General features: G+C 41.9%; 1 protein-coding gene across 2 annotated transcripts in view; it reads left to right on the plus strand.

Annotated features, from left to right (window-relative positions):
• Window positions 1–213: 213 nt before the first annotated feature.
• Window positions 214–22,124, plus strand: part of Synpo2 (synaptopodin 2) — a 148,134-nt gene continuing 126,223 nt past the window's right edge. Inside the window, exon 1 of one of the 2 annotated variants that reach the window (XM_021654043.2) lies at window positions 214–522. In XM_021654043.2, coding sequence (XP_021509718.1) covers window positions 418–522 — 105 coding nt within the window. In that variant the 5' untranslated portion in view covers window positions 214–417. The remainder of the gene's footprint in view (window positions 523–22,124) is intronic. The other variant, XM_060392799.1, reaches the window with a different exon arrangement.

The raw sequence follows: 22,124 nt of genomic DNA on the forward strand, positions 1-22,124 counted from the left end.
CTCCTAGAGGTTAGAACTCCCACAAGCTGGCTGCTATTTATAGAATTATTAAATCTCTGTTCCATTCAAGCGCTGGCACTGGATCTGTTAAAGCAAGAGCCGCATTGTTCTCCCCGCTCCGCGTTCTACCCTTTTTGTCCCAAACATGGATTTTTCTTTTGGTGTGAGGCTCTGTCCTTTTCGCTGACAGTGGGCCGAGCAAAGGGTGTGACGCAAGAGAGGGCGGTACAGGTGCTGGGAGGGCCGTGGGGAGGCTCGGCCTCCGCGCACTTTCCCCGCAGCTGGCCGCGGGGCAGCGCTGCGTCCTGCGCCCTTCGCCCTTCGCACCAGCTTAGCTTAAGGCGCATCCTTCACGGCACCCGGCCTCGTCTGCCTGTCTTTCTCCCGCTCTTGATGCTGCCCAGCTGAGAGGAGAAAATGGGCACGGGAGATTTTATCTGCATTTCCATGACTGGAGGGGCGCCCTGGGGGTTCAGACTGCAAGGAGGCAAGGAGCAGAAGCAGCCCTTGCAAGTCGCAAAGGTAGGAGGACCCAGAGAGGAGAGCTGGGCTGTTGGATGCGGGGGAAGGAATGGACGAAAACAACCTGTTGATGCTCTTTCTGTCTTTCTGCGCTGTCGATGAATTTATCTGGGATGTGGCTTTTTTTTTTTTTTTTTTAAGAATTTTGTGGAGAAATGTACGCCGTAGGCTATGTAATTAGCTATCAGTTAATGGAAGGAACGCTATACGTATCAGGTGAAGATAAAGGCTGGTTATCTGACAGCCAGCAGCCTTACACTGCTTTGATGCCTTCCGTTCACTACGGCTGGACTGCCAAGAGAGGAGAAGGGCCTCCTTGTAACCCCCTGGGCACGGCCATTTGGTGGGCTCTAATGAGCGCTAGGTAGCGATATTTAGTGTGTACCAGGCCCCAAAAAGCCAGTTTGGAGCAATAATCTTTAAGGTATGAGGAACTGACATGTCTGTTTAAGAGAGTAGCCTTTCAAGGATTTAAAGAAATGTGAAGGCCCAAGTTGATCGAATCATCAACTATGCTTATCTGGCTAAAAGCTCAAGCTAGTCATAGATCCTCATTATGTTTTAAATTTTATTTTGCTAAAATATAATTACATTATTTCCCTCCACTCCCTTTCCTTCCTCCAACTCTTCCCATCCATCCCCCTCCTAAATTTTTCTGGCCTCTTCTTCTTTAATGGTTAAATATGTATGTATGTACGTATGTACGTACGTATGTATGTATGTATGGTCATAAACATATCAATGCAGCCGCTTGAGTATGTTCAATGTATTCACAGGTACTTTACATATGCACTAATTATAATTAACTTTCTGGTGCACCTAATGGCTATTTAAAACGTTCTTTATTTTTGTCACATTAGATTTTGATCTTCTGTTTAGCACAACACCCACAATATGACAGAGAGCTCTAGTTTCTAACTGGCATTCAGCTAAAATGAAATTTAAAAAACCAGGACGTGAGAACTTTTAGTCAAATGTTAACTTTGACCTGTGAAGTTCTGTGACAGTATATGAAGGCATAAGAGGTTGCTTTCTTGTTGCATACTTAGGTTTAAAATGAATCTAGAGCTCTGTGAAGCCTAGGGCCACTGCCTTTGTAGCTATCCTTTCCCTGGGTCGTTTCCACCTTTTACAAATGTTCCCTGTGAAGACAGAAGTTTCTTTGAAAATTTCTGCTTTCAGGCATCCATCAGAAAAATCCTTTCTTTGTTGGTTGAATTCTGCCACCTAGTGAGAAGTGCAGAAAGGACAGAACTGGAAGATGAAAGTAGTTTATATCTGGAAAGTTCCTCAGAGGTCCGCAGTTCTGTGAGCTCCTCGGGATGAGCCTAGAGACACTGGGTCCTCATCTCGAGGACTCTTCCCATTTGGAAGGGTTGGAAGGGTGCTCCACTCGAATTCTTTAGGAGTCTGGAGCCAACAGCAGATAAAATGTGAATGCTGGATTCAGCATATTACACGGCTCAGGAGACTAAGGCAGATTTGTTCAGGAGCAGTTGGTTGGCTGGCTCCGGTAGCTGAGATTTGGGTTCTAATTGCAGCTCTGACCTAACTTGCAGTTTGACCTGAGGCCCATCAGTCACTGGACCTGACTCAGTTGCATGGAAGGGGAGAGGCTGATTAGGAATGGGAAAGAGAAAGTCAAGGAAGATTGGACCTACACAACTTCATGCGTTCTATCTTGCTCAAAAATCCGCTCATCCGAACAGTATGTAGTTTAGAGTCCCTAGTCTAACACATGGGAACAGAGGTGGCTGACAGCTGTGATTCTTTCTGCACATGCTTTTCAATGGCCAAGCCTGAAAAACAGAGTGGATGGTAGGTTTCTTCTGAGTTCCCGCATACACTGACTTTAGTCTGTGGGTGGTTTTCCACCAGTCTGTCAATTGCCAGGCTCCATGAGGGTCAAGAACACTGGTCCTACACTCCGCCTACATCATCTTGATGGCTTTTGAGATGCTTATGAAAGCACGTAGGTGTTCACTTTAATGATCTCATCTGTCAGAGGCTGGGGATGTAGGTCAACAGTGGAGCATGTAGAGTCTTTGGGTTCACTCCCCGACACCCTCCACACCACATCATATACTTGTCTAGTTTGTTTAGAGTCCATTCTAAGATACTATTATGAAAGCTTTGCATGTCTGCTTAATTTGTGCTTTGGGGGGGGGGGCACTCCACACCCTACAGTCTGCTTTTTTCTCATATGCTAATAAGTTGTAAAAATGAGTTAAATGAGGTGTATGTAAGCTTCAGGTACCTGTGACTTTCTTTCCTGAGATAGACATAATCTTTGGTTCAAATTTATTATATTTGATACTTGATTTCTTATTTTATTTTATCATACTTGCTTTAGAAAGTCCTTTGAACCATTGAATGGACTCGTGGAAGCAAAGTAAAAGCAAAAGTAAAGGCTTTTCACCGAATTCAAGGTGAAGTAATGGCCAGGCTGGCAAGTCAAATAAGGAATATGCAAGGGAGACACTTGGGAGGTAGAGGCTGGAGTACCAGTTCAGTTACCCACATCCGCACGGTGAGTTCTAGGCCAGCCTGGGCTACGTTAACATCCATGGGAGTTATTAACTTTAGAGTTAAAAAGTATTTCTAAAAATATAGAAAGCATTTCTAAAAAATAGAAAACTTAATTACAGCAAGTACTTGTACTATGCTCTTTGGGTTATAATAAAATATTTCAATGTCTAGATTGTCTGTAATTCTAAGAGGCTGGAATAGTATAATAAAATTGAGTTCATCATCATCATCACCATTCTGTTTTCTGTTTTGTTTTGTTTTGTTTTGTTTTTTTGAGACAGGATTTCTCTGTGTAGCCTTGACTGTCTTGGACTCTCTTTGTAGATCAAGCTGGCCTCGAACTCACAGAGATCTGCCTGCCTCTGCCTCCCAGAGTGCGCCACCCAGGTTTAGTTCAGTGTTATTAAGATTAGAAGTTTAATTGCTTTTTAATCCTCAGGAAATACCTTTCTAGTACCAATGTAGTTACTCATAAGAAATGTACTTTTTTCTTTATTATTATCTTTTTAAATTTTTTCTTTATTATTGTTATTTATTACAATATATTCACTTTGTATCATGGCTGTAGTCTGCTCCCTCATCTCCTCCAGGTCCCACCCTCCCTGCTTTCCCCCTTCTTCCTCCCCCTCCATGTCCCTTTCCTAGTCCACTGATAGAGGAGGACCTCCTCCCCTCCTATCTGACCGTAGCCTAACAGGGAGAGATGCATAAACATTTACCTGGTGCACTGAACTGTATACAAACTCTAAAATTTAAAGATTAAAAAGAAACATTTTAGTGAAAGTTGTCATTGACATTTTGAGCTCCTCAGCTGGAAAGCTGGAAAAGTCCAAGTCATCAGCAGTATTCTGTATGTCCGGTGCTGTGAAATAAACCTTTGCAACACCCACGCACAGGACAATCCTCAGCAAAGCAGATTCTCCATTCACCCCAGGAGTGAGTTTATCTAGGCAGACATCACTGTGTGTGTGTCTGCACATTTCCTCACAAAGAGGGTGCTGGTGTTTTCACTTTTTAAAACTCTCTCCGTGGATGTTGGCCATTTCCCTGGCAGTGACTTGGCAAACCACTTGTAGAAATCTTTCTATGAAGAATTGGAGAAAGCTTTGTTGTACAAACACATCTTACGATTTAAAAAAAAAAATAACTCACATTTTGAAAGTAGTGAGCAAATAATATAAATTAAGTGAGCAAATAATATAAATTAAGGAAGTCTGCCCCAAAAGTTTGTTTAAAAAAAAATCTCATGGCCTATGTCTAGTCCTGAGGTAGTGAATCTGAGGTTTGCCCTGGCATCAAGATTTCTTTTCTTTTTCCCCATTTATTTAATCACCCTATGGCCTGATCCCAGCACCCTCCCTCCTATCCTCCTAGTCCCACCCTCATGCCCCACTTCCCTTCTTCCCAGAGAAGGAGGCCACCAAGTGGTACCAGCCCACCCTGGCACCTCAAGTTGCAGGAGGACTAAGCACATCCTCTCCCATTTAGGGCAGACAAGACAGCCCAGCTAGGGGAAAGGGATCCAAAAGTAGGCAACAGAGTCAGAAACAGTCAGTACTCCCGTTGTTAGGGGACCCACATGATGACCAAGCTGCACATCTGCTATGTATCTGAAGGGCGCCTAGGTCCAGCCCATGCATGCTCTTTGGCTGGTGGTTCAGTCTCTTTGAGCCCCCATGGGCCCAGCTTAGTTTACTCTGTCGGTCTTCTTATAGTGTCCTTGACCCCTCCAAATCCCTCAATCCTTCCTCCTACTCTTCCACAAAACTACCTGAGCTTGGCCTATTGTTTGGCTTTGAGTCTCTGCATCTATTTCCACAAGTAGTTACAAGGAAACAGTATTTTTGTCTCTGGTTTCATTTGATTCTTCTCTGCACCTGAAGATTAATCATTTTTGCTCTTATTTCTAAACACAGCTCTTTGTTTTATAGCTATTTTATTTTTTTTCTGTTTGCTTTTCATTTATTTCTGTTTACTATTTCCTTCCACTAACTTTGGGTTCTGTTTATTTTTGTTTTTCTAGTTTACTTTTTCCTTCCTTCCCTTCTTTCTTCTTTCTTTCTTTCTTTCTTTCTTTCTTTCTTTCTTTCTTTCTTTCTTTCAGACAAGGCTTCTCCATGTAACTGCAGCTGTCCTACACCAGGCTGGCTTCGAGGTCACAGAGATCCACCTGCCTCTGCCTCCTGAGTGCTATGACCAAAGGCTTATGCCGCTAAGCCTGACTTAACATTAGTTTTTAACTTGTAGTTATCATGAAACTTACAAAGAACACACTATAATGATAAAAGATTATGTTAATCTGATAAGAAGTTTGATTGCAAGAAAGGGAAAAAGAAAAAAAACAAAAAAGCAAAACTTTATCTTTTAATTCTACCTTTTCTGATTTTGACTTTTTGTTGAATATTTCAAATTGCAGTGTTCTATTTCACTTCCATTAAAATTTTTTGCCTATTGTTTTAATAGTTTATTTAAAGATTTGTTTAAAAATTTGTGTGTGTTAATGTGCATGTGAGGGCAAGTGCCCAACGGCCAGAGGAGGGTATTGGATCACCTGGAGCTGGAGTTCCGTGCAGTTGTGAGCCATCTAAGCTGGGTGCTGAGATCAGGACTCGGGGACCACCAAGCCATCCTTCTGGTCCCTGAGTATCATTTAACCTTTGCACTAAGAATAGAAGTGATTGGCAAGTCATCACCACTTTGCTAGCGTGCTCAGAGCCTGACTGTGAGCTTGCATTGTACCAGTGAATCTTAGACTTTCAAGCATCTTGTGGTACTCATTGGCATTGATTTTCCTTTTAAATTGGAAAGCACTTTAGCATTCCTTTCTTTTTCTTTCCTTTTCTAGTTTTATTTTCCTGGATACATGATGTTAGTTTCCTTGTTATTCCTTTTTTTTTTTGCCACCAATATTTTAAAGATCTCACACTTCTCTGTTTATCTACATGGACTATTTTTTTGGTTTTTATTGAAAAAAATATAGATTTTTCTTTCATACAATATATTCTGATTATGGTTTCCCCTCCTTTAAGTCCTCCCAGATTCTCTCTACTTTCCCATCCACCCAAATTCATCTCCTTTCTTTTTCTCTCTCATTAGACTACAAACAAGCTTTAATAATAATAATATGATGATGATGATAATGAAAGATACAGTAAAAATGAAGAAGCCAGAATAGAGTAAAAGAGACAGACAAACAAACAAAAGGAGCCACAGAAAAAGCACACGAAACACATAGAGATGCTGAGACACACGCATTTGCACATGCAGACAAACCTATAAAAACAAAATTGGGAAACGTAGTATATTAGCAAAAGATTTGTGAGGTTAAAAAAAAATTCCTGAGGGTTTTTGTTTGTTTGTTTTATCATCTGTTGTGAGACAAACGCTCCAAAAATACTGCTGAGATCATTCTGTGCTGGCCATCTACCGCGTGGCATTGGGCCTGCACTCAGGTGGGCTTTGCGTACTTAGTGAGGCTCCAGGGGAGAATATTAACTCTTCCTCTGTGGGCAGTTATCAACTGGAGATAGCTTCTGAGTTAAGGATGGGAGTGTGTGTCCTCTTCCTCTTAAGCCTTGGGACCCATCTGACTTAGACCTGCATAGGCCCTGCGTGTGCTGCCTTAGTCTCTGTGATTTCAGACGTGTGTCTGCCCTGTTGTGTCTAAAAGGCCTTGTTTCCTTGGTATATTCCATCCCCGGTGGCTCTTACAATCTTTGTGCCTCTTCTTCCTCAGAGTTTGTTGAGCTCTAAAGAAATGGATGTGATGGAGGCATCTCATTTTGGACTGCGTGCTTCAAAGCCTTCTTTCATTCAGTTGTGGGTCTCTGTATTTGTTCTCATCTATTGCAAGAGGACAATTATCTATTGCAATAGTACACTTATCTATGGGTACAACAGGGTGTTTTTGATAGTCACTTTATTGCTACGTTCCCTTAGCAGACAATAGTATTTAGTTTTCCCCCAGGTCTATGGCCTTTTTAGCCTCAGATCCTTGGCTACATGGGCAGTGCAGTGTCGGGCATGGGTTCTGTCTCAGAGAGTGGGCCTTAATTCCAATCAATTAGTGGTTGGTTACTTCCACAAGTTTGTGCCACTATCGCATACCAGGGTATCTTGCAGGCAGGTCACCATTGTCGATCCTGGGGTTTGTAGCTAGGTTGGTGCTCACCTTTCTCCTTTGGTAGCATGAGTAATACCTTCCAAATCCATGAACGTTAGTCAGTAGGGGTGAAGAGGCTCTAGGTAGGCAACACCTCTACTTCTCCATGTTCAGTGACTTACGTAGGTGCTGTCTTAAGCAATAGGGCCTCACCATCAGTTTGTGGAAAGCAGCCAAGGAAGAGCCATGGCAATAGTCTGGGTTGCTTTTGGTCAGTGTTTTATCACAACAATAGAAAGTAAACCAGTATCAGAAGACTGTACCAGATTCATGGGTAATTGCTGTGACAGACCTGGTCACGTTGCTTTGTTTTGAAAAAGCCATGTGTTCAGAGCTTAATGGGCTATTCTTTGGACGCTTAGGAGATAAGAATGTTGAGAGAAATGCAGATGACAGAGGCCTGGATTGTGAAGTTTCCCAGAGGAAAGTTTTAGTTTTGTGCCAGAGCTGTCCATGTGCTATTTTGAGTTACGAATCTGTGAGTGTTGGTCAGCCAGGCTGAAGACTCAACTGTGTTTGACAAGAGATTAGCACTACTGAAGTGAAGCCTTTGATTTACTAGGAAAATTGATGCTGGTCAGTTGGGGCTGAAGAATCGCCTATGATTAAGAAAAGACCAGTATCAGTGAGGTAAAATATTCTTGGAAGTATTTCTTCAGAGTCAGCACACAGAAGCTGTGGTCCACAGGGGACCAAGGCTGCATTTCAAGCTTGCAGCTGAACTTGGCATGAGTAAGGCTCTCCCAAATAGTGCTGGCTTTGAAGGCATGAAAGAGTTATAGAGAGCAAGCCAGTAAGCAGTATTCCTCCATGATCTCTTCTTCACTTCCTGCTCTCAGGCCTTGCTTTGGCTTCCCCGAGAGATGGGCTGTACTGCGCAAGACGAAATAAGTCCTTTCCTCCTTCAAGTTGCTTTTGGTCATATTGTTTCTCGCAGTTGCAGAAACCAAAGTAGTTCAGACCTTGTATATGAGTTAGTGAAATACCACTGTCCCTCTAATCATTTTATGGATGAGCAATTTTGGTTGTAAGGAAGTTAAGTCAACAACTTAAGATCATGCAGTTACTCAGGGGCAAGATGGAAACAGGACCCAACTTGTAGTATACGTGGCTCCTCCGGAGACAGATGTCCCCACAGAGGCACGCAAAGCTCTCATAACCGTGATGCCACCCCACCTGTCTCTCCCAACAGTGCATTTAGGCATTTAGAAATTTTAGCATGCCTACCTTCCTTCCTTCCTTCCTTTCTTTTTAGACAAGGTCTCACTTTGTACTGTAGGTGAACTTCGTTTGGGACTGGCTGTGTAAACCAGGTTGACCAAAAACCTACCAACAGCCACCTACTCCAAAACTCAGAGTACTTGTATTATAGGCATGAGCCAGCACACCTGGCCTTTAAAAATATTTGTAATTGTTTTATGGGGGAGAGAAGCACAGTGGGGTTGACACAGGATTTCAGATAAACTAAGCTGGCTTCAAATTTGCTATGTACACAACATAGACTTTAAATTCCCAATCCTCCTGGCTCCAGTTCACAAGGTGCTGGGATTATAGGCATTCATCACCGGGCCCTATGACACTGTGTATTTCTTACATTTTTAAAAATTGGAAGTTATGTGCTTGGGTGTTTTGCCTGCATGTAATTAATGTCTGCACTGCTTGTATGCCTGGGGTGTGCAGAGGCCAAGAAGAGGGCATCAGATCCCCTGAAACTGCAGATGGTTGTGAACTGCCATGTGTGTGCTGAGAATTGAACTCATGTTCTATGTACTGTTGTCACATAGGGTTTGCTAAGTGTTCCATGTGCCTTTGTTCACCTGTCTGTCTTCCCCCTAGATGAATGATATCCAATTGTTTTCACTACCTGTCTCATTCAGTGTCCCGTTGCTGTGAAGAGACACCATGATCAAGGCAATTCTTATAAAATAAAGCATTTAATTGGGCCTGCCTTACAGTTTCAGAGGTTTAGTCCATTATTATCATGGCAAGGAGCCTGGCAGCGTGCAGGCAGACGTGGTGCTGGAGTAGTAGCTGAGAGTTCTACACCCGGATCCACAGGCAGTGGGGAGAGGGAGCCAATGGCCTAAGACTGGCTTAAGCACTGGAAATCAAAGCCCACAGCCCAGTGACACAATTCCTTTACAAGGCCACACCTCTTAATCTTTCTCATCCTTTCAAGTGGTGTCAACCCCTGGTGACTAAGCATTCAACTATGTGGACCTATGGGGGCCGTTCTTATTCAAACCACCACAGAACCTCATGAAGTAAAGTTTAAAGAAAATCCCATACACCTGCACCTCCCCCAATTGTATATCTGTACTATATACATATATGTGTACTGCACACCCACAATATATACACTGTTGTTGTAAATAAAAAATGAGTGTTGCTCTCTACAATGTTTATTAGCCCTAAGATTCAGTATTATTTAACCTGCTACCGCAAAGAGTAAGACACAGACACCTGTTAGATTTTATAATTGCCTCATTTACCTTGAGCTGAGCAGATAGTTCATCTACACGGTCTCAATAACCTCACCATTCACCTCTCAGCCCCCCTCCAATGCCATCCACCTTAATCCTCTTCATCTGGTTCTGCCTTCCATCCATAATACCATGGTACTTGCTTTTAGTTTTCATCTGGGCCTTTTCATGCCATTATTGGAGTCCTTCCTCTCAGCACACCTGGGTTTTTTTCCTCACACTAACTCATCATGGCGTCCTCCTTTTTTCTCTCTTCTTGTCTGTCTGTCTTCCATGACTCTCCTGTCCTCTCTAAGCCTTAGCCACGCCTACCCCATTGTGCCCTGCCCAGGCATAGGCTGTTTAATCAACCAATCAGGTATGTCTTAAACAGGTTTATAAAACAAGGATAGTGTAACCAGATCTTGAGGGCCAGTAACAAGCATCAGACCAGCCTCCAGCAATATACATTGTGTATATGTGCTATATACATATGTATATAATATATTATACAATGTGTGTACATATATCACACATATCATACATACATATACAATATGCATTGGCATTATAATAGTTTACATTTAGTGTAAATGAAGAGAAATGAATAAAAGAATAAAAGGTAAAATTAATGGTATTTAAGACTAGTTTTTTATTTATAGTGCAAAAGTGTTTTTTTTTAATTTTTTTAAGATTTATTTTATGTGCATGAGTGCTTTGTATGCTTGCACGTATGTATATCACGTGCATTTCTGGGAGCCACAGAAGTTAGAAGAGAATGTCAGATGAGCTGGAACTTCAGTTACAAATGGGTGTGAGCTAGCACATGGGTGCTGGGAACAAAACCCAGGTCCTCTTCAAGAGCAACATGTGATCCTTATCACTGAGCCATCTCTCCATCCTTGCAGAAAGTGTTCTTAATCTCACACACAAAAACAGTTTTTCTGTTAGTGAGAACAGTCTCTCTCTCTTTTTTCTATTAAAAGTGGTAATTTATGGAATTTATAATTTTTAAAATCTTAATATGGCCTTGTGGGTTACAATTTATTTATCTAAAGATTTATCTGAGATTTTATTTACTTTGGTACTTTAAATGCTCTCATAGCTGACAAAGATGATTTTAGAGAATACATAGATACATGTTGAGGACATGAATCATTATCAGACAGCCATTTCCTTTCTATCAGCCAGCAGGGACTTTTGTTATGAGTTGATTTCTGTCTTTGCAGGTGGCAGACAGATAATTACATTTTTTAAAATATTTTAGTGTTCCAATATTAGTGTATTTTACATTTGGAAGACAATAGAAATTTGAAATTTTCTAGTTAGGCATGGAGAAAGGGCATTTCAAAGGATAACATATTAATTTACTTTCAATAAAAATATCACTTATGGAAAATCTTTCAGCTATTTCTTTGCTGATGGCTGCTTCCAAACAACTCACTGTTAGAGGACACATTGAGTTTATCATTCTGAAACATGTCGGGTGACCCAGTGACTAAGAACCGCAGTTGTGTATGCCTGTAATCCTAGCACTTGGGGAGGCAGAGGTAAGTGGATCTCTATGAGTTCAAGGCCAGCCTTGTCTACAAATCGAGTCTAGGCCAGCCAAGACTGGCCTAGAGAAGCCCTGTCTCACAAAACAAACAACAAACAAACAAACAAACAAACAAACAAAAAACTTAGCCTAGAAAAGATAGGCAGAGTTAAAACATTTATTTTCTGTCAAATAAAGCCAGGGCATCCTCAAGTCGGACACTTCTATTGAGGGTTTGAAGAAAGAACATTATCTTTAGAGGGTTACAAATGCCAGCATGTTGCGCATCTGTATCAGTGTGTGTGGTTGCTACATGGTTGTTTCAAAGACTTCCAATCCAGTATGGTGATGCTTAACTATAATCCCAATAGATTGCTGAGACCAGATTGTCATGAGTTTGAGGCTAGCCTGGGCTACAAAGTAAGACCCTTTTTAAAGCAAGCAAACAAATGAAATTTCAGTGTAGTTTAAATATAAGTTTTTATAAAATGTATTGTATTGATAACCTTCTGTTGAAATTTTACACTTTCATCTCTCGTCTATGGCACTGTATTATACCGTGGAGTCGCCTGCAAATATAGATCTGATACGAGGGTACCTCAGAACTTTACCCTAGACTCTTTCCTTGCTGTTAATTCCCGTTCAAGAAGGTGCTTGCTCTATTGATGCTTTTGTTTGCACAGTTTTTCTACAAAATGACTTTCTTAAAGGATTCATTTAAGTTTTAGAATTTCCCTCCTGCCCCACCAAAGGCAGAACCCCATGTATCCCAGTTCTTTTTCTTTTTCTTTTGTTGAGACAGAGTACTGCTCTAGCCATTGCTGACATGGGATTCACCGTGTAGCCCAGGCTACCCTTAAGCTTAGAGTAATCCTGTTGCCTCGGCTCCCCAAGTACTTGAATTATAGACATGAGCCACCACACCTGGTTTCTATTTCATTATTAAAATAGGATCTAAAAATACCACAGGCTGAGCTCTTCTAGAAGCAACTGTACCATCATCCAGTCGCATACCAAATATTCTTTAATATACATAGCATTCTGTTACTACTTACGTCAGTTCCCTGCGGTTTTTCATCAGTATTTACTGAGAGTATTGGCTTCTTGTTACCTTACATTACTTTGGCTATTTTTTAAGTTGCGTCTACACAGAGCTTTCTAAACCTTATCACTAGGTTTAAAAACTCCATAAAGTTCTCAATTCAGTGCTGCCTGACTTCAACCTTTTTTGAAAAATCACATTTAGAAGTTTTTATTTTCGGGCCCAGGTGAACTTCCTCTGCAGCAACAGCGTATATAAACCTGATTCCATGTGGGCTTCTGGCTTCTGGGTAGTATCACCAATCCTCTCACTTGTCCTAAGTGGTTAAAGAGTCCTGTTTCTCAGTCTCATGTTGATGAGCAGGAGCAGATTGGGTTGGAATCAGCTCTTCTTCTGTTATAGTAGAAATATGTTATCTTGTTTTATTTTGTTTTGGTTTGCTTTTTTGAGACAAGGTTTTTCTGCGTAGTCTTGGCTGCACTGGACTTGCCTTGTAGACCAGGCTGGCCTTGAATTCACTGCCTATGCCTCCCTGAGTGCTAGGACTACAGGTGTGTGTCACTGCCCTGGCAGAAATAAGTTATCTTTAACTAAAGCTTTTTTTTTTTATCATTTGGAAATGTTTTAGAAAGGATGATTTTTGTGACTGTTGATTATATAAAATTAGATAAGTAAATAAAAATGTGCTTAATCAAATACAGAGAGCACGATGAAGGCTCTTCTTCCAACTTGTCAGGAAGTCTCATTTTAGGGGAGCTGATGTTGTAGTCAGCATTCTATTGCTGTGAAGAGTTTCTGTGGCAGCTCTAATAAAGGAAAACATTTCATTGTCGTTGGCTTACATTCAGAGGTTTGGTCCATTATCATTATGAAAAGATGCACAAGGTACTGGACAGGTATCTGAGATCCGGATCTGGATCCACAGGCAGCAGGAGGAGAGAGACACTGGGCCTGCCTTGAGCGTTTGAAACCCCAAACCCATTCCCAGTGACACACCTCCTCCAACAAGGCCCATTCCTTGCAAATAGTCACTATTTAATGGTGCCACTCCCTGCGAGCCTGGGGGTGAGGGGTGCATTTTCATTCAAACCAACATGGGTTATTTCAGAGACTATCTGAGTTACTTCAGAGTCTGTCCCACAAAGCATCCTTGAACAGAGCATCTCTCTCAGACCATGTATTAAAGTATAGCTAACTCTTAGTTGAAGCCCATATCTGTGCCATTTTGTAAATAAAACTATGTGCATGTAAGAGTCCAGTTGTTTTTGGTAGCCATTCAGGGAAAGAGCCATCAGATAAAAGCTGTAAGTGCGAGATCCCGGGACAAAAGCGTGAGGGAGTGTTCAAGGAGTGGCATGGCCAGTACACATTTCCATCAGAAACAACTGTAAGAAATTTGATGATTTAAAAAATAGATGAGGTAGACTATAATAATATCAGCGATGACAACAACAATAAATGTCTTACCTGAAAACTCTGGCCATGTAATTATTTTCCCATCGTTAAAATATCAATATACTAATGCAAGGTTGAACAAGTTTAGATGGTGGTTTTCATATTTTCTCTTCATCCATCTGGTCTTTTCCTACTGAACAGCGTCTAGGTTGCTCTCTGCAAATGAAGAATCACAGCTTCTTGTTTGCTCGAATATGCTGTTAGCCTTTCCTCTTCCTCTGCAGTTGAGTCTCCCCAAGAAACATGACGGTTGAAGAGCACTGAGGAGACTTTCATGCACAGACCTAGTTCCCTTTGCCTAACATTAGACCTAGAAAAAAGAAGAATTTTATTCTCTAGTGAGTCAGTTCTAGTGCTCCTTCGAATGGCGATGAACTTAACTGTTGTTTGGAGAGCCAATCCACTATGGGGACAAAAGCATTTCAATGCTGTGTCCTACTTGAGCTGTTTAGCTTTGAAAACATTTTTCTGATCCTCTGTTTCCTCATCTGTGGAGTAGGACTTTGTATGATGAATTTGCTGGGTTTCTGTAGGTAAAAAATATTGTATTGTTGCACAGTTATATGGGTGAACGATCCGGAGCCCAAACAACCATTTCTTCGTATGCCTTACAAGACTGTGTAAGGGCCATGTTCTCAAATGCTTGCTGTCATATGTAAGCCATGAATTATAGTCATTATTATTTTTGAGATGGAGCCTCATGAATTTCAGGCTGACCTCAAACTTATAACGTAATCAATGATGATTCTGAGGCTCTGATCCTCCTGCCTCTACCTCCCAAGTACTTGGATTACAGGAGTGTGTCTCCATGTTTGCCTTACTATTACTATTTCTCTAGTTAAAGGTGGAAGGGATTGCCTTATGGGTAAGTTTTACTTTCATCAGATATGCAGACAAAAATTAAGAGCCAAAAATAATCCACAGAGAATAGTTGGGAGTACTTATTTCCTATGATGTAGATCTTCCTTCTTTTGTGTGTGTGTTCACGTGCATATATGGACATAGTATTCTAGTGTAATATATATATATATATATATATATATATATATATATATATATATGTGGGGGGGTTGTGTGTATACACCTGTGTGTATGTGTGTGCAGGCCAGATAGCAACTAGGAGTCAATCACCTTGTTTTTTTTGAGACGGTCTCTCAGTGGAATCTGCGGCTCAGTGATTAGGCTCATCTCGTGGATTACAAATGTGTACCACAGTGCCTGGCTTTTTATGTACATGGGTGCCAGGGATTGAACTCAGGTCCTCATGTTTGAATGACAGGCTAAGCCACACACCCCTTGTCTCAGTTTTTCACTTTTGATAAGCACATTTCATAATGTTTGCAGTGTTGATTACTAATTAGGATTCCATTGCTATGGTGTGTGTGTGTGTGTGTGTGTGTGTGTGTGTGTGTGTGTAGGTGTGTGTGAGTGTGTGTGCCACAGCATGTGTGTGGAGGTCAGAGGACACCCTCAGGTTTTGTCTCTTGTTCTGCACTGTGTATTCCAGGCTAGTTAGATCTCAGGTTTCTGGGAATTCTCTCCTCTCTACCTCCCATCTCCCACACTTCTCCGTTGAACATTTTATGGGTTCCAGGGATCCACACTCAAGACTTGACACTGTAACAATTGCTTTATCCACAGAACCATGTCACCAGCCTCCAAAATTATACAGTCTAGCCCTGGCTTGATTGGAACTCACTATGTAGACTAGGCTTGCCTTGAGCTCACAGAGAGTCCCCCTGTCTCTGCCTCTCTAGGACTGAGATTAAAGGTGTATGCTTCCACACGTGGCTAAAATTGTATATTTTAAGGGCAAAATAAGGTTAAATGATGGGCCCATTTAAAAACAGTATGAATTTTAAGAGAGATACCACAATAAAATTGATTTATCATGTATTCAGGCATGGATAAATGGCTGCACATAACTATTAAGTTACACTTAGAGTGAGTAGACTTTATCTGTGTGACATCATTTCCTCACTTGTGGGGTGGGTATTCATGACAGCTGTGTTCCCAGGTACTGTTTATAGGGTTAGAAATTATACATGACAACTACTTGAAGAAACAGTCAATATTTTTAAAAGCTGTTATCAATCACCTTCATGGTTATCCCAATTTTTAAAAAACCGACTTTGTGAAGTCAAGAGGCCATTGCGAAGGCTGCTACCCTCCTTGAGCCCTTCCTTGGAGATGATAATTAATGGTTCCAGAATGTTGCTCCTTTCTTATTAAATACTCCACATCTTAGCTAGGGTTTTATTGCTCTGATGAGACACCATGACCACAGCAACACTTAGAAAAGAAAATATTTACTTGAGGCCAGTTTACAGTTTATAGGTTAAGTCCAGTATCACCGTGTCAGGAAGCATGGTGGCTTGCAGGCAGACATAGTGCTGGAGAAGGAGCTGAGAGTTCTCCATCTTGATCTGCAGGCAGAAGGAAAAAAAAACTGACTTGAGCTTCTGAGATCACAGAGCCTGCTCCAACAGTCACACACTTCCTCCAGTAAATCCAAACCTACTGCAACAAGGCTACCCTTCCTAATAGTGCTATTCTCTATGGGTCAAGCATTCAAAGACATAAGTCTGTAAGACCCATCCCTGTTCACCCTTTAGTTGGAGTGAGCACATGGAAGTCATCATGGAGAGATTAAATAATTTCACGTGCTTAGGAACCCTAAAAGAAAATAAATAAATTGTCCCTGGTAACTGGAGGCAGAAGAAGGCTGTGCCCCACCCTTGGCAGAGGCTGCTGAACACCCTCCTCCCCCCTCCCCTTCTCCTTGTCTCTGACATTAGATGCTATTACTATATAAGGTTGCTTTTCCCAAGTGATGATAATATATTACAGTCTTTGGTGCTTTTAGCTTTTCAAAGAATGGCCATTTCTTTTCATCAGTCAAGATCCAACTGAAGTGAACCCCAAACCTGTGAGAGATGAACACCATAGAAGTCAGTTTTATTATTTTTTTGTTTCATGAAAACATAAGCTTTCTCTACGAGACGGTGCTCAGCCGTAGATGGTAAACTTGATGGTGCACTTATGGCTGCTACAAGTGGAAACACTGTGATGGGGTTTCAGGTCTAATCTCTAGGCTGCCTGTCTACCAGGCACCTCTGAGCAGTTTTACCCCAGGCAGAATGGAGCAGAGCTTGGCAGAGCGGCAGTCCAGGAAGGAGAGCTCATCCTTCTGCCAGCTTGTTACTCTTGCTCCCCTCCCCTTGACAAATGACCCCATCGCTTCATGTTGGCCAGGTCACCACGGTCCTGTCTGCCACAGACATGGGGCTGAGAGCAGATGTACTAATTCATTGAGGCATCCAGTTGTGACAGTCAGAACTGGGATAATCATCTTTGTCATTCCCTACTACTCTGATACCCTGCTTCCCTTTACAACCGGAAGGGGGATTTTTTTGGTCTCCACTGCCCTTTCACTCTTCTCACTCTTTACTGAGTTCTCTGTATACTTTTCTTCTGTGACAAAAACAAACAAACAAACAAGACATCAAATTTATGTTGCCAAACTGCAAAGTAAATAGAGAGATAGCATATGTATATCTGTCTGTCTCCCCCTTCTCTCTCTCTCTCTCTCTCTGTATACGTGTGTGTAAAAAGAAAGGGAGAGAATCTGATGTGGTCTGCAGAGGTTGCTTTTAGCTGATGGTCGTGAAATGGCAGCCACATAGACCTTTCAGTTGGAGAATGATATGACTTAGTATGGGAAGCTGTGGGCACCGGGTGACTTTCCGGGAGTGTATAGAAACTCTTTTTAAGGTTTGTGAGGCTCTTCCCCCTGGGCCCTGGCCTCCCTCCCCTTTATACAGACAACCTTCTCCTGGCTCCACAGCTCTCTTCTTCCACAGAGAGTCTTCTTATTTTTTTTCCTGAAGATATTCTTTTGTTTGTGTCCTTTTCCAGAATGATATTTATCTGTCCTACACACACAATAGGTATAAAATCAGACTTATTCTTTTTTTGACTGACTAGCAAAGATCCTCATGTTTAATTTGGTGAGGCATACAATTGTATTTAATGTCAAAACGAGGACCAACTTTGAGGGGTGTATTACAAACATCACCTGAACTTTGAGGATGAGAATGAGTTGAAGTTCGAGTTCTGCACTCAAGTTAACCGGGAGCTAAGGAAGACACCATGGGACTGGAGCCAAAAATGGAGGACAGGTAGAGGGAGGACACAGGGACAATAGGGACACCCTAACTGACAAAATGGAATTTTCATTTGGGCTCCAAATATCATGGGGTTTCCAAATATGTTATTAGAGATTTTCATTAGTGTCTCTCATTAAAAGGTGTGCATTTTCCACAAGTATGTTGTCAGCCTTTTCTTTAAAAGTAGGAACCATTTCATACCTCTTGGCATCATGAATAATTAATCTGAGCCACATATATACATGACTAGAAACACATTTCTGAAATGTAGAACAAAAGAACTAATGGATAAGTTATTTACATTTATTTGTGTGTGTGTGTGTGTGTGTGTGTGTGTGTGTGTGTGTCATGGTGAGAGTATGAAGGTCAAAAGATAACTTGTAGGTGTCAAGTCTCTCCTTCCATGAAGTGGTTTCCGGGGCTAGAACTCCAGTGGTTAGACTTGGGGATAAGTGTCTTTACCCGTTGAGCCATCTTGCTGGCCAGGAGTAGTGTTACTGAAATTTAATTTTACAGTGTGTTATGAGAAAATTATCCAAAGGATAATTAAAGGAATTACTAATGTGATATATATATATTCGCATTTTTATGCCCCATGGAAAGCACACAGCCACACATGTAGAAATAATAAATAAATAAAATTAAATGTAATTAAACAGTTTAATTTTAAAAACTTGCTGCAGTAGAAGTGACCTATCCAAGCCTGTGAAACACTCTAATGTATAGGAAAGAGAGGAACATATTTGATTCTGCTCACCTATATTTCAGCCCTTTAACTTAACTTGAGAGGAATTCAGAAGAGTCACCTTTGTGTGTCAAAAGAGAAAGCAGAGCCCCTGGGAGCCGCTAGCTTCTATGTCTCAGATGTGGTCCTTTAAACCAAACTGTGTCTTTCCCCTACAAAGGGATTTTTTTTTAAATGTTTAAAATAACTAGACTTGAAAATGTCTTTCAATTTTGGATTGCAATAAAACAACATTGTCATTGTAAAAATAATTCAAACTGTACAGAAGAGGCCAAAAATGAACTGAGAATCATGCCAGGCAGAGATGCCTCTGTGGTAACCTTTTGGCAAAGGCACAGTGGGGTACACTTAAGTGCACTGTTTGATTGCTGGTACGGAAGAGGGTCCCAGACAGGCCTAGCAACCCAAAGGCCAACTCCCTAGGACCACCCACGTTGAAGGAGGGTGCAAGGCTCATGCGTATCATCCTCGTGACAGAAAGAAGGAATAGCCGTGAGCATAAATTCAGCCGGAAGGCACTTAATGTAGCAGAGACAGGCAGAGAGAGAGAGAGAGAGAGAGAGAGAGAGAGAGAGAACTCCTTTCAGGAATGCATTACCTGGGGGATAGGCATTGACACAGGTGGACATCTGCCCTATTGCCATGTCCTTAGTTGAGTGGTGAGGCCACCCCTGAGGAAACTGTGGTTTTACAATATATTACAATTTATTCACTTTGTAGCCTCTCCTTCCTTCTCCCCCTCCATCTGCCTCCCTTAGTCCACTCCTCCCCTTCTATCTGATCCTAGTCTTTCAAGTCGCATCAGGACTGCCTCTATCCTCTTTCTCTGTGGGTTGGCAAGGTTGCCCCACCAGGGAGCGGTGACCAAAGAGCAGGCAACCGAGCTCATGGCAGGGAGTCTTATGGAAGAAGAGGAGGATAGAAGGACCCGTAGGGGACAGGAGCTCCACAAGGAGACCAACAAAGCCAAAAAATCTGAGCCCAGCAGTGCCTGCAGAAACTGATGAATCAACCAAGGACCATGCATGGAGAGGACCCAGGCAGCTTAGTCTCCATGTGGGTTCCCGAGTAAGGGGAGCAGGGGCTGTCTCTGACACGAACTGTGGTTTTCAAAGCATGTCTTAAGATTTAGACCCATAGGAGTTGTTATGTTTGGGGATGTGGGGAAGGGGTATGTGAAGATGCCTGTTCCCAGATCTTGCTTAAGGACAGCTTGAAAACCAATGGGGGGTGGGGTGGGCAATGGAGGTTGTAAGACTTGGGTTTTTGTGGTGCTTAGATTGTTGGCATCACCCGAGTCAGCACTGTGTAGAGAAACTTTCTGGATGTTTCTTCTCATACATAGATCAACATGGTAATAGCAGAAGCAGGGTGGATTTTGGGTCATGCTCATTGTTATCCAGCCTTAGGAAGGCTGGCAGACATTAAGTGGATCTGTTCTCAGCATGGCAGAGGAGCACTGCATTGGTGCCCTCGGGGTACTGGGCTCATGCTTCTGTCGGCCATGGGATTCACAGAACATGGGTGGCACTGTTACCTCTGACTTAGCAGACGTTGGAGTCCATGTACCAAAGTGCACCTGAAACTGTTCTCATTATCATTAAAGACACAATCTTACTCTGTAAGCCAGTGTGGCCACACACTTGCAATCCTGCTGTCTCTGCCTCCCGTGTGCTGATTACAAGCCACCATGCCCTGCTGCAAACTAAAATAACACCAAAAGGGACACATGGCACTCACTGTGTGTTCTTGATTCCTTCCCTTTTTAAAGAGAGATAGGTGTGAACATAATTTCTTTTCTATTTTTTAAACTCATATTTAGTTTTTCATTTACAGAATTTGTTCTAGCATGACCCACACATCATCAATCGCCCTCCAGTGCTGGAAGTTCCCCTGTCTGCGCTGAGGTGCTGTAACTCACCCCACACACTGCGCAGAAGCTCATGCTGCTGTTTTCCCACTTTGCCGCATCTTGGACATTGCCAGGGTGCGGCGTGGCTCACTACCTCCTCTCCGCTGCACTCCGGAACTGTGGTCTGGGCCATTTCTTTCAAATTAAGTCCTCTCGAGAAGATGCTGTCAGGAAGAACTGGGTCTGGAGTGCATGATGAGCCCTCTCAACTTTGCTTTTCTGTCTCTCCTTGAATTTGCTCTTTATCTCTGGTTACGTGCCTTTGTACATCTCGAGAAGAGAAGTGTTATATTGGACAGTTCCATTTGTTCTGTTTCACAGTCTTCTATTCTTCATGATCACAAATACCCAAAAATTCCTTCTTTCATTGTGCGGACGCATTTATGAGAAATATAATTCGGATATATACAAGTATTGACGTTTTCTGTCAGTTGATGCAAAGAGCGAGAAAAATTGGAAGGCTGTTTTTCAAACCAACAGGAAGTAACTTTCGAGGACTGGTGGCTGAAGGTGATTTTAGGCAACTACCATAGATAGGCATTTGACGAGGAACTGGAATCTTAGCATGTGGGTGGATAAGCGTGTGTACTTACATAAGTGTATACGTAACCCAATTCAGTAGTTCATTTTTAGCTAGGTTAAAGGAACACAGAACCCGAGTTATCATTTTTTGTCTTCTCTGATAATCTTTTCTCTTGTCCTCTAAAGCTTAGTCCAAGCTTACCTGTTTTCACGAATCCTTCTCTCAGTAAATAAGTGGCACGTAAGTTATGAGACCAGCATAGGTGTCCAACAACAGAGGAATTGAGGTGGTCTGGGAAATGGCCCCATAGACTCATAGGGAGTGGCATTAGTGGCATTAGTGGCTTTGTTGGAGGAAGTGCGGTACTAAGAGGCGGGCTTTGAGGTTTCAGATGCTCGAGCCAGGCCTAGTGGCTCACTCTCTCTTCCTGCTACTTTTGGATCCAGGCATAGAACCCTCAGCTGCTTCTTCAGCACCGTGTCTGCTTGCATACTGCCATGTTTTCCGTCATGATAATAATGGACTAACCCTCTGAACCGTATGCCAGCCCCCAATTAAATGTTTTCCTTTATAAGATTTGCTGTGGCCATGGTGTCTATTCACAGCAATAAAACCTAACTAAGACAGGAATGGCTAAGGGAATTGTGTACACACACAATGGAAACATTTTTTAGACATGAAGAATGAAGATGTTTACAAGAAGGTGTTTACAATGTTGTTTACAAGCAATAGATACACCTGAGACAATCACATCAATGAATTAAGCCTTTCTCAGGAAGACAAATATGTTTTCTCTCATATATGGTTCCTAGACTTTATATAGTCACATACAATTGTGTATGCACATATTATGTGAAAGTAGAAGTGAAATTGTCTAGGGGAGTAGCAAGAGTGGGAGAAGAGGTGAGAAAATGTATAGCCGGGGGGATGAAGTATGGGAGGGACTATGCCTAGCATAAAATATGTATCTGCAAGAAAATTTAAAAAGTAAAAAGTGCTTTATTTTCTTACATTTACTTTTTGGTTGTGAGCCACTTTAAAGGCTGAGCCATCCCTCCAGCCCAGT

This window comes from Meriones unguiculatus, chromosome 10 (assembly GCF_030254825.1).
Source record: "Meriones unguiculatus strain TT.TT164.6M chromosome 10, Bangor_MerUng_6.1, whole genome shotgun sequence".
NCBI classification, from domain to species: domain Eukaryota; kingdom Metazoa; phylum Chordata; class Mammalia; order Rodentia; family Muridae; genus Meriones; species Meriones unguiculatus.